This window comes from Mus caroli, chromosome 3 (assembly GCF_900094665.2).
Source record: "Mus caroli chromosome 3, CAROLI_EIJ_v1.1, whole genome shotgun sequence".
NCBI classification, from domain to species: domain Eukaryota; kingdom Metazoa; phylum Chordata; class Mammalia; order Rodentia; family Muridae; genus Mus; species Mus caroli.
In genome coordinates this window covers 100,263,890-100,276,743 of record NC_034572.1, presented here as the reverse complement: position 1 = coordinate 100,276,743, position 12,854 = coordinate 100,263,890, and the positions used below count along the sequence as shown (strand labels likewise).

The 12,854-nt window shown below is 35.9% G+C and overlaps 1 protein-coding gene across 1 annotated transcript in view; it reads right to left on the bottom strand.

The window, feature by feature from the left end:
* LOC110291901 (chitinase-like protein 4) overlaps positions 1–10,301 on the bottom strand; it is a 43,941-nt gene extending 33,640 nt beyond the window's left edge. The window contains exons 1-2 of the mRNA XM_021159115.1: positions 10,278–10,301; positions 818–942 (exon numbers count right to left, since the gene is read on the bottom strand). Of these exons, the coding sequence (XP_021014774.1) occupies positions 818–942; positions 10,278–10,301 (149 nt within the window). The remainder of the gene's footprint in view (positions 1–817; positions 943–10,277) is intronic.
* Between the last annotated feature and the right edge of the window lie 2,553 nt (positions 10,302–12,854).

Below are 12,854 nucleotides of genomic sequence, written 5' to 3'. Positions count from 1 at the left end.
TTTGCAGTTTCATGAGGTCCCACTTGTCAATTCTTGATCTTACAGCACAAGCCATTGCTGTTCTATTCAAGAATTTTTCCCCTGTACCCATATCTTCAAGGCTTTTCCCCACTTTCTCCTCTATAAGTTTCAGTGTCTCTGGTTTTATGTGAAGTTCCTTGATCCACTTAGACTTGATGTTTAACTTTAAAGAATTTTGGCTATTTTAAAAATTTTAAAATAGACTTACTAATAAAATAATTACTCTCCTAGAAATACTGATAATCTTTTTAAAGTAAATTGTTAGTTACACAATGTACACAGATATATAATTCATATTAAATACTCTCTCACTATGTCAAGTGACATAATGTAAGGGCTTTTGAATATATTTCTTAATGATTCATTTGTAATGAATTTTATGCTCCTTTACAATGCATAATTGCCAAAGAATATTTTGTATATTTTGATACAATTTGGTATCCAACATTAGATATTGGATCCTCAGTTACATATATTATTAAATATTCATTAATGATATTTATGGCATGAAAGTATATGAATATAAAAGATGAATAAATTTTATGTATTATTTCTCAAAATACTCAATGTTATTAATATCTTTGATGTAGAAAACACATTTAAATCATAAAAAGAATAAGGAAAAAAACCCTTCAAATCCCATTCATTCTGAGGCCCTTTTTTAATTGACAAGATAGGTCATACTATCTTTATTTATGTGAACCATTCTTAGAGCATTAGAGTACCAAAAAAGACAAGGGAAATACGAGTTTATTGTAATTACCCACAAAAGTTCTGAATATGAATTGCCACTTACTCTGATAATTCTGGGATTTTATACCCAGACTCAATGGTTGAGATGATTCCAGAAACTGTGGCAATGATTAACAGCCTGGTCCTTTGTTGTTCTGTGGATTCATCCTCAAAAGCTTTACGCATTTCCTACAAAAATTACACAATATTGTTATTTCAAGTTTATGCAGATATTCCTAAATTATTTTTACAGTATTAAAATAATTTCTTGGTATTTTTTCTTGCTTTATCTTGCTTTATTCTGTGTCAATATCACAATAATTTCTGATTAAGTAAAATTAGTTGTGATGGTTTGTATATTCTTGGACCAGGGATTGGTACCATTTGGAAATGTGGCCTTGTTGAAATAGGTGTGACTGGGATTGAGTAGGTGTGTCACTGTGGATATGAGCTTAATACTCTCACCCTAGGTCAGTCTTCACTAGCACCCTTTGGATGAAGTCATAGAACTCTCAGTTCTGCCTGTGCCATGCCTGCCTGTATACTGCCATGCTTCCACCTTGATGATATTGGACTGAACCTATGAACCTGTAAGCCAGCCCCAATTAAATGTTTTTATAAGACTTGCCTTGATCATGGTGTCTGAGCACAGCAGTAAAATCCTAACTAAGACAGAAGTTGGTACCAGGAGTAGGGTATTGTTGTGATAGGCCATGCTTTTATTTGAAAGAATGTGAACTTTGGGACGTTGGATTTGGAAAGCAGTGGAATGCTTTAAATGGGGCTTAATGGGTCATCCTAGTAGGAATATGGAAGACTTTGTTTGCTGGGAGTAATTTGAACTGCGTTGACCTGTCCCAAGGGATTTCGAAGGAGAATAATTTCAGAATGTGGCATAGATTGTTTTGTGCTATTTTGGTCAAGAAATAGGCTATTTTTTGCCCTTGTCTGAAAAGTCTGCCTGAGGCTAAGGTAAAGAGACTCAGATTAATTGCATTGACAAACGAAGTTTCAAAAAAGCCCAATAGAGCCTTTATTCTCTGGTTAAGTCTTATGAAGAGAAGTTTGAACAAGCATAGCAAGCTTAGAAAGGAAAAATATGAAATATATGGTTCGAGTACTAAAGGGATGCCAGGAAGTGAAATGGAGCAAAATCCTGTGTTCTAGAAGATAACAGATTAAGAGAGTGGGACCTTGGGGCAAGATCCTACCCAGCTAAATTTAGATCCAGGCATGGTGGTACACACCTTTAATCCCAGGAGATAGTCATGGTAATCTCTGCCTTCAAGGTCAATCTACAGAGCAAGATCCAGGATAGCCAAGCTTAGGCAGTGAAGGATTTGGAAAACATAAAGCCAGTGATAATGTGATTGTACAAGGGGGTCATGTTCTAGTTTCTGAGGGCAGCAGAACTCAGCAGCTTCAGCCATGTGGCTCTGGCTCTAGAGTTAAGAATGGAAGGAACTAGTGGTACAATTGATGCTGGTTAGCCGGGGGTAAGAAATTAGCAATGATTAAGAAGAGACCAGCATTACTGAGGTCAAATATTCTGGGAATTATTTTCTGGGAGCACAAAGAAGCTGTGTTCCTAAGAAAGCCTCATGCTACAGCTGGACTTGGTAATGTGTAAGAGTCACATAGGTGGTACTGGTTTTGAAGGCATGAAGGTGTCATGAAGAGAACAGCTGAGGCTTGGTACTTTGAAAGGTCATGGAAGGCCATTGGAGAAGGTGTAGCCTCAGCTGTAGTTGATGGCCTAGGACTGAAGGGGTCATGCAAAGGTTTTGAGGCTTCGCACCATGAAGAGAGCCTATGAGAAGCTATTGGTGAAGCCTAGTTAGAGATGGAACACACTAGTGTATGGAGATGTCAGTACCATGGGATGATCACCAAGAATAGAAGCTGTAGTGGAGTGGATCAACCTGAGCTTAGAATGCTACAGAGGGCAGAACTGTAGAAGTTATACCAGCCCTTAGGAGGAGCCCAAAAGATCAAGTGGAATCCCAGACAATGAAACAAGAAGCTGTATCATTGAAATTGCCTTGGAGACTCAAAGATGTTAAAGATGCNAGAGCCATGGGATACATGCTGAGGAAAGCTCATAACAGGGAGTCTAACCAGCCCAGGAGAAAGCAGTTTGTTGCAGTCAACAAAGATGAGAAAGAAGTGGAGATCTGAAGACCACTTTGACATCAGCCATGGAGATGCAGAGTTTGGCGTTTGCCCAGATGGTTTCCTGTCTTTCTTTGGGGATTACAGTTACGTGATTGGATGAATCTCAGAAGAAGCCTTGAACTTTGGACTTTTAACATTGTTATGACTGCTATAGACTATGAGGAGTTTGAAAGTTGTACTAATGTATTTTGCATTACACTATGTTTAAGTATGCCCCCCCCCATAGACTCATGTGTTTTGACAAGTCTATGGGGGACAGGGAGTGGAATGTGATGGTTTGTATATTCTTGTACCATGGAGTGGCACCATTTGGAGATGTGGCCTTGTTGGAATATGTGTGACCTGGTTGGAGTACGTGTGTCACTGTCCGAGTGGGCTTAATACTATCACCCTTGGTCAGTCTCCCACCTTGATGATAATGGATTGAACCTCTGAACCTGTAAACCAGCCTCAACTAATTTTTTTAAGACTTGCCTTGGCCATGGTGTCTGTGCAGAGCAGTAATACTCTAACTAAGACATTAGTAAATATATGCCATACTAACATGCCAAAATCATTCAAAATTTTCATAAAGTTCAACGCTCATGGTCAGAATCCAGGATTCAATGTCTTCTCAGAGACAGTCTTAAATTTGGCTCTCTGGTAATGACTTCCAGCTTTGTTCTGCATCAATTTTGCACTACTTTAGAGAGCTGCTACTATAGCTGAATCAATGCCCCCACATAAGCCCCACATTCTCTCTATTGATATGTTGAATTGATGGGCTAAAAGGGTAGTAAGAACTGGGTAACAGGTTGAAATCCATGCCCAGTGAACTCAGCCAGAATTATGTATAATTCTAGTATCATCTTCATATTTGAATTATCTCTCATCACTGTGTGTTTTTGTTGGGGTGGGGGGTGATTCCAGTCATTTTTTCCTAAAGAATGCCTCCAGAGCTCACCATATATTAAACAAGTCAAATGATGAGAAATCTTACTGGTGAAAGAGGCATAAGAAGACTGTTATCAATGTCTCTAAATATTAAATGCATAAAATGGTATATGGTTGCTTTAATTTTGTGGAGTGATATGAAACGACCTAGAAACAATGGCTGAAAGATATAAATTTCACAAGAAGGTTTGTTTCATTTCACTATTTTCATGCTATTTATATCATAGCTATTGAACATGAGCTTCCAGTCATTGACAAGTTACTTAATATTGAGAGTTTTCAGAGAATGGGTAAATATCTAGTCATTAGAGTGTTAATGAAAATAATTTGTTACTGAGTTTAGCTGTGTAGCTTCATTATCTATCTATATGTATGTATATATATATATATATATATATTATATAATATATATTAGAAGCGATGAGGTTATAAAACCTTCTCCATATATTCTTTTGATATTTGCTTGGATGTTACTACTCTTATTGATGACCTCAGTACAGTTTATCAAGTCTGGTCCTAAACCATAAAATCTATATCAACTTTCAGTCAGGACATTGTTTTCATGCATGCACTACATGTTCACTTTTTCCATAGATAAAAGAATCCATTCTCACTCCAAATCAACTCATTTTATTCTCAAGAAAGTAACATATGCTGATAATGTTCTTTATGCCTGAAAGCTGGGTGGTTTTCTCAACTCTAACACAAATTGGCCCCTGGTTATCATTAAATTTTATGTTCTCTGTGTTTATGCCCTTATTTTTACGAAACCATTGTTTGTCTCTGATAGCATATCTCCTAATTTAGCTTAAGAGCTTCCCATTGAATCATTGGCTCCTCTAATTATTTTTAGTTAATATATCAATACCCAATCAAAAAGAAGTTTGTCATATTTGTCCACTATACATAATCCTTCAAAGTATCTCATGGTATTCCAAGAGAATTACATATTTAACTCTCTTTGTAAACCACCCCATATTCTGAACTTGGCATATATGCAATTTTACCTGTCTCACAAAGAGATTTGGTCATTAATCTCTGTTTCTTCAGTGTGACAAACACATGCTTACTTACATTTTAACACCAGTTTTATTCTCAGACTGCATTCAAGTATTACTCTAAAGCTCTTTCTGATTCTTTTTAAATCAGAGTCAATTACTCACATATATGAGATTCTTTTGAACACGGTTGAGTTTTCTCATGTCTGTTATCAAGATGGGCTTCAATTATTGCTTATGTAACAGTATTCTGCCATAGTTTTGTAAAATTTGATGCAAAAGCTTCTGCTTAAGCCTGTGCACTTTAACTTCTATTGAGCAAACAATAGTCAGTAACATTAGACTTTATGATACAATTGTTAAGAGGTTTTACCTATGTACAAAAACAATAAAATTACATATGACACTCTTATCTAAGTGATCCTTATAAATGTGTTAAAGCCTTTTCTGTACCGTTGTTCTTCGTTTATAATGAAAATACCTAATGACTTTGGAACTCACACCATGTACACAACATGAAGATATATGATGGCTCTACACCTGCATGTAGAGTAGTGTTACACATGTTTGTTTTATAATGGGTAATATTTGAAGAACTATACATTGTTAACATTGCAACATTTTAAAGTAAAATTTGGCTTCTATTATAAGAAATCAATTCATCTTGGAAAGGAGAGACTTTGAATCTCTAGGGCAAAAGACATTTCAGGATTTCCCCACCTTCACTAAGACAGTGAAGAGATGCTTGTTTTTAGGAGGGCTTCCACGAGAACCAGGATACTGCTAGTCCAGATTCAGCCCATCAAAGTCATGGTCTTGCAGAAATTGGATGACTGACTTAATGAATTTTTGACGGTTCCGAGAAGAAGAGACCATGACACTGAGCCTGAGAGAGACAAAAGAAGACAGATTATTTATGTGAAATTACCACATTGGAAAAAGAAATTCCACAGCTAATTTCAGATTCTGAAAAATTAGATTTTATGTTCTTCATCAAAGCTGTCTTCTTTGTGCCTAGCCTCCACTTGCATTCAAACCACCTGTCACACATGTCATTTTATTATCACTGTTGTTTTCTTTGTGTGTCCTCAGCTACTAAAATGTTGCTCCTTTTTGTATCAAAGATTTTCTTCCTCCTCAATCAAACATATTCTGCCTTAAAGCACACTCTATTTCACATTAACACAAAGAATGTTTTTTTTTTCTATATGAGGAGCCCTCAATTAAGTTCTTGAGCAGATGGAAAGATGCAATACATGATCCTCCTCTGACCTGGAGGATTTATATACTTTAAGAAACAGATTTTTGTGTTAGGTAACTAACACTAGAAGGATAACATTCAGAATACTTGAACAAATTAAAACTTGTAATAGCTACATATATGTTCCCTTTAATTGGAACTTCTACTGAAATAAATTTGGACTATCCTATTTACCCAATATATACTCTAAAATTTTTTTGTGAATGTGAAGTAATGCACTAAGACAGTTATTGCCATAGCTTTCTTTACACTAAAAACTAGCAATAGTACATGTGTACAAAACTTATGGGACAGATCCAAAGTTCCAGCCTTCAACAGCCAGGAGAGTTTTCAGCTCGGGTTTTCTTAAAAATAACAATAAAAAATTCTTGGTTTTCTTTATGTAAAGTAGCAATGTGATTTGCATATTCTTCATAGTATTTAGTGATGTGTTGTCTTGAAAATAAACATTCCAGTTTAATTTTACATTAATTTTGAAAATTTTGTACAAAAATTATTTGTTACACTTTTACTGAAGAGTCTCTAAAGATAGGTGCTCAACATAAGTTTACCATGCAGTGTATTGACTTCATTTCTATGCAACAATTTATTACTATAGTTAAACTCATATTTTTCATGATCACTTAAAATAACAGACTTTTGGGGCTTTATTCATGCCCCAATATCCATAATTAAATACAATTAATTTTTCCAATTTTATAAAGCACACATCCTTATGGGAATTGTTCTATTGAGACATTACTTTCCAAGTAATTATGATTAGCAGTGTTGCAAAGATATTGGAGTTATAGGTTTCTTGCTCCTTCCTTAGAGATTAAGATTCTATGGCCTAGAGTAGGGGCAGATATTGCTATCAGTTCTTTGTTTAATTTTAATAAAAGACAATTAAAGAATAAAAGTCTAGAAAAAATTTCCTTAAGGGTCATCAAGCTCCATCCACTCTTTGGCTCAGGGATTGTTGCTTGCCAATGGCAAACGGGACTCTTATGGAAAAATAGGAAGAAGGATTGTATTCCCTAATGGGTTAAGATCTACACAGGAAGACCAGCAGAATTCACTAACCTGAACCTTTGGAGTTATTAGACTGAACCATCAACCAAAGAGTTGGAACTAGGCCTCCTGACACATATGTAGCAGATGTGCAGCTTGGTCTTCATGTGGTTCCTGAACAACTGGAGTGGGAAGATCCTAAAAGTTGTTACATGGGATATGCTCTTTTAGTGGGATTGCCTTGTCTAGCCTCACTGGAGACTTGAGGTGTGAAGGTGGGGGGATGCCTCACTCGGAGGAAAAAGGGCTGGGGGCTGGAGGCTGGGGGAGGGGTTATGGGAAGTCGTGAATGGGAGAGATGCAATGAATGGGCTGTAATGCTAATAATTTAAATAAACAAATAATTTTTTTAATAAATAAAATTATAAAAGTCAAGATAATTCATCTACATGCATTTATTTGCACTTTGGAATCATAGCTTAGATTCTTACAAATTAAAGTGTTTCTGAGGGTGGAAATTACTGACTTCTGCTTGTTTCACAAATGGCCAAACAAACAAATGTGGAACTTTTTAAGGAATTATGGAATATAAGATTTTGTTCGTTATTAAAAAAATGAAAAATGGAGACAGGTGAATTCAAAATTTCTGATTCTAGTGTTCAGTGTTATCTACATCCCAACATGCTCCAATTTCTTTCTTTTAAGCCCCTCCAATTTATAACCTATCCCAGCTGCTACTCCTACCAGTGAGCATACAAAGGCTGATATGGCTACCTCCTGTAGCCAGTCAGGATTAATGAAGAGGAAGAGGTATATCAAACCACCCTCAAAATATTTATCACAAAATTTTCCTGCCAAAAAGCCTAGAAGGAGTGGAGATGGAGATGGAGTAGAGATTGTGGGTATGGCCAACCAATGACTAGCCCAACCTGAGACACATAGACACTCTACATAGACACACAATATTATTGGAGCATAAAAAGAATGAAGACCGCTTTTACAACTCTGATTTGTTTTAATCAGGTCAAATTTATATGAAGTATAAAAGGTAATTTAAAGACAAATAGAATTATGGTCTATTTAAGAATGCCAGCTAAAATTTTCAAACACATAGAAAGTGAATGTAAAATGGTGATATTCATCAAATGGTATGAAGCGATGAAATGGAGAAAATGTCGCCAACGTTTAATCATGTATGAAATATATGTGCAAGACCAACAGGTAGGAAATTTTACCACATTCAGCAGGAGTGATATGATATGTACATAAATGAGGTCATAAACTATTGTGCAGTGTAGATAAAATTCAAGGGCAACATTGAGTAAAAACATTGTTTGTCAAAATTTCAGATAAAAAACCCAACCATTGGTAGATTGTTAACTCAAACACACTGATTCTGAGCTACCCATAAATAAGCATTGAATTGTGACAACTATTGATACACAGATTCCAAAGCAAAGAGGTATCTCTTTCCAGGTATTTCTTACCTAATCTTTCTGTTACATGGGTTTCAGGTAATTTAATACTTTATATTCTGTTGAGTTCTCATTATTTATCACGGAAATCTCATTGTTCTTCATCCCAGCATATGTATAGATCAGATGAGAACATAAGAAAGGATCAATGTTACCAGGTTTGAAGCTCCCTAAGCCAGGACATTCCTTGGCCCAACTGGCATAATAGCACATCAGCTGGTAGGCAGAACCTAGGAAAACTATTATAAAAACAATGTCCTAATGTAGATACCTGTAAATTTGCTTACAATTTTGCCAGGCTTCTTTCACTTGCCATGCTTCTTCCATCAGGTACATAGGATGTTTCAAATTAATAATTACTCATTTATTGATAATAGTGAAGATTTTTCTTCAAAGCATAGATTACCAATGGAGCCTCTGGTGAAAACAAACCCATTTTTTCCTGTGAAACCCAGAACTTGCCAGTTGCAATACTCTCACCAACTCACTAGAGAGGAGAGCAGTGAGAACTGAGCTGAGTCTACCACACTCAAAGCCAACCCATCCCTTTTGTCCAAGCAAATTTTCTCTTAACATTTTTTGCCAATAAATTAATATGAAAAAGTAATATGAAACTGATTCATGATAGGCAGACAATTGCATGAGGAATCATTAATCAGGATTAAAGCCATAATGAAATAAGGTTTTTGCCAACAACTCACCCAACTGAGCACTCAGCACATTGGCCAAACTTAGAGAGGGAAGACACATTTTCTCAGGACTGGCTTTCCCAGTCAAGACAATAACTAAACTACATCATTCACTATCATTTGGAATTTGCCAGTATTTGGAATTATATATCAAGAGCATTTGCTTGAGGAAATATAATCTTTTGCTCCAAATAGCATTTTAAGCTTCTATGGACCCACTGAGATTTGAGGATGGTTCTCTTTTCTTGTGTTCTTTGGCCACTTACTTAATGTGTCTCAGAATGTAGCCCAGGGTGGTATTCTACTGAAAATATTTCTGACTGTGTCTCATTAGAGCAGAGATTTGGTGTCTGAATCATGATCACATAGCTAGAACACCTCTACTGTGGATATTTTAAACACTGTGCTTTGGTCTTCACTTGAATACATTTATGAAGATGAAAAATTGTGTAGGGCACAGATTTAGAACTACTTGTAAGTTTTGAAGAACTTGGCTTAAAACTCATAAATACATCTCTTTGACAACTGAATGTTTCATTCTACGTCAACTTGAGTTATCAATGAAACAGTACAATGGAGGATAGATGGAAAACTGAAAGAATGGCAAAGAAACCTCAGATAGCTCTATCCCAGATTCTACTGGTATCCAACTCTGAAAAACTTGTCCTAGGACAGTAACTTTAAAATAAACAGAATAGGAATTCCATGCAGGTGGTACAGCATGAGGAGAAGGATACTGAATGTGTAAGAAAAAAGGAAGGACAAAACAAGTCTTGAAAGAAGGTGAGCCATTACTGTTATGTCTGTGGTATCAGTGAAAGCAGAAGTATTCTCTCAGCTCATAGAGTTATGGGAGCTAGGGAAGGACTGAGTAAGGAAAGAAAACTTTCAATTCCAAACAGTGGAAAACCGTAGAGTGATAGCATCAAAATTGCTTCCTTGTCAAATCCTGTAAGTGAACAGTCAGGCAGGACTGGGGTTCTCTGGCTGATGATCAACTCACCTTGGAAAGAATGATGTTGGCCATAGTGTCTTCATGATTGCTCATGGAGTTTCTGCTATCTTTTTATATTCTCTAAATCTAACCATGTTTTTCATAAAGTTTTGAAAACGGCAAGTGGGTAATCTTTTAATCCATAGCTACATATTAATGACTAAGCCCCCCTATATGACCAGAGTATTTTATAATCCTATCTGAACAAAATAGATATATCTCTAAGAAGTGTGTGTGTGTGTGTGTGTGTGTGTGTGTGTGTGTGTGTGTGTGTGTTTGTGTGCGTGTGTGAGATATCCTCACTTTATGGATCAATCACGCAGCTATGATTACCTTGTCAGTTCACATAGAATTGGCATCACCTTGTATATTTAAAATAATATATATTGCATTTTTATGCCTAAGTAAATCTCATTCTTATTGGAAAGTAAACAACTTGAAACCATGGAAGCCATTGTATTTACTTCATTCATTTACCTTAATCTAGGGCCTTTTTCATTTTATGGGAAACTCTGGACATTGTTCCAACATTTTTGTCACAAGGAATATAATATATTCTTACCTAAGAACATATGGGACAAACATTATTGACCCTCATTTCCCCAAGTACTACCTAATCTTTCCATTCTGCCTCCTGATGTGCAGAGTGAAGAAAATTATTCCTATTTGCTACTACATAAAGATGCTTAAGTTAAAGTGAAAATTTTATACCAGCATCAGCCACATAAATATATTAAGAATTCCATCCCCTCTTCCAAACACTGTATGAGACTAGCACGTTTTACTAAATTTTTTATTTCTAGAAATTATTTACTTACCACCTTAAAAAAATCTTTTGTGTGCTTCTCCTCAAGCTCTCTTGTCTACTGTGTCTATAGAACCTGTTCTTTCAAGTCTAGATCAAAAACTCTCTTTACCACTCAATAATATTCCTCATATTCCCTTTGGGCACTGCATCACATATTGTCTGTCCTGTTTATATGAGCTACACAGTAATACTCAGCTCTCACCTTATGGAGAAAAGTATATTTACTGATGTAATGTTGGCTCCTTTCTGGGTTAATGGATAATCACCTAAGTGTCTCTAGTTAAAATATTTTGTAATTTAAATCTGCCTATTCAACATGGAGTGATTAGGACTTCAAACTTTGTTACCCATTCAGCGGAGAATTCAGATCTTGTATAAACCCTATGTGGAATTATTCCCTTGTACAGTTATCATGAATAAATTCTCAAAGCACTTATTTTATTTTGGAGTTAGGATAAGGTAGGTCATTATGCTACTATATCATTTCTCATCCTCTGATAAAATGTCATTGAAGGCAGGAATAGTCTATGTATCTGTGTGTATTCTGAATCATGGTGTCTCATTAGTTACCCAAGATTGGTTTTGTATTGGAAAACCTTCTGACTGTGCTTTTATGTGATGAGGGTTTAGTTGTGAATCATTGTAATGAAGTTACAGCAACTCTAATCTGATTCTTTTGCATATTTTCTGTAACTGTACACATTTTGTAAATTACAGATGCCCAAAAAACAGTAATCTTTGAACAACTGACTTAGAACAGACACTAACTAACTATAGTGGTGATTGTATGTTAATTTAGGACAGTTCTATGTCATCAAAGAGAAAGGAAAATGGGGGACAAGTGAGAAATGATTCTCAATAGAGAAGTGGCAAGAAATGTGGATAGTACTATCTCCATTTCTACTGATTTCCACCCCCTCAAAATAGGCTGCATGTCAGCAATCAGAATAAAGTCACAGAATTACACTTTCAGTAAGGAGGCATAGGAAGAGGAGTAGGGTAGTAAATTACTGGAAAAAAGAAAAATAGCAAATAATCCTTGAATGATTGTGACACATTATTGCCATGGTTGTGGCATCAATGTAGGCATAAGTGTTCTCCCAGCAGATGGAGTTATGAGAGCTAGAAATATCCTGAATAAGGTGACACAGTTCAAAATGATAAATGAAGAATTCTAAAACATAATGTTGTAGAGTTAAAACTGCTTCTTTGGTATCATATATTGAGGAAAAAGAACTACACAAGACTAAGTCTCTATGTCTGATTTTTAACTTACTTGTGAAAAGAATGAGCTTGGCCATGTGTACTACAGAATGCTCATTTGGCTTTTTACAACATTTCAGACCCTGCTTATCACATTTTCTAGGTAGTAAGTTTTTACCAGAACAGGTGTGTGGCTATTTATTGAGCCAAGATTCACCTACCCTCTACTTATCTCTATTAGTATATCACCAATACCTTTGTTGTTCTGTAAAAAGTTCCTTGTTTCCTAAGAGTAGGTGAAAATTATAATCATAATGAATAATTCATTTAAGATAAATTTGGCAGTTCCTAGACATGTATTATCTTTTCCAGTATAGCAACTCATTTTTACTGTGTATGCTTTTTATCTAATCAAACAAATTCTTATTCAAAAGTAATGAAGTGCAGAAAAGCACCGGGGCAGCTGGGGCGCAGGGTTGACTGACACTCGCCAGCTACCCACAACACCCACCACAGGATCTTAAGACTTCTGGTGAGTGGAGCACAGCTTCTGCTCCAATCCAATTGCGCGCGGG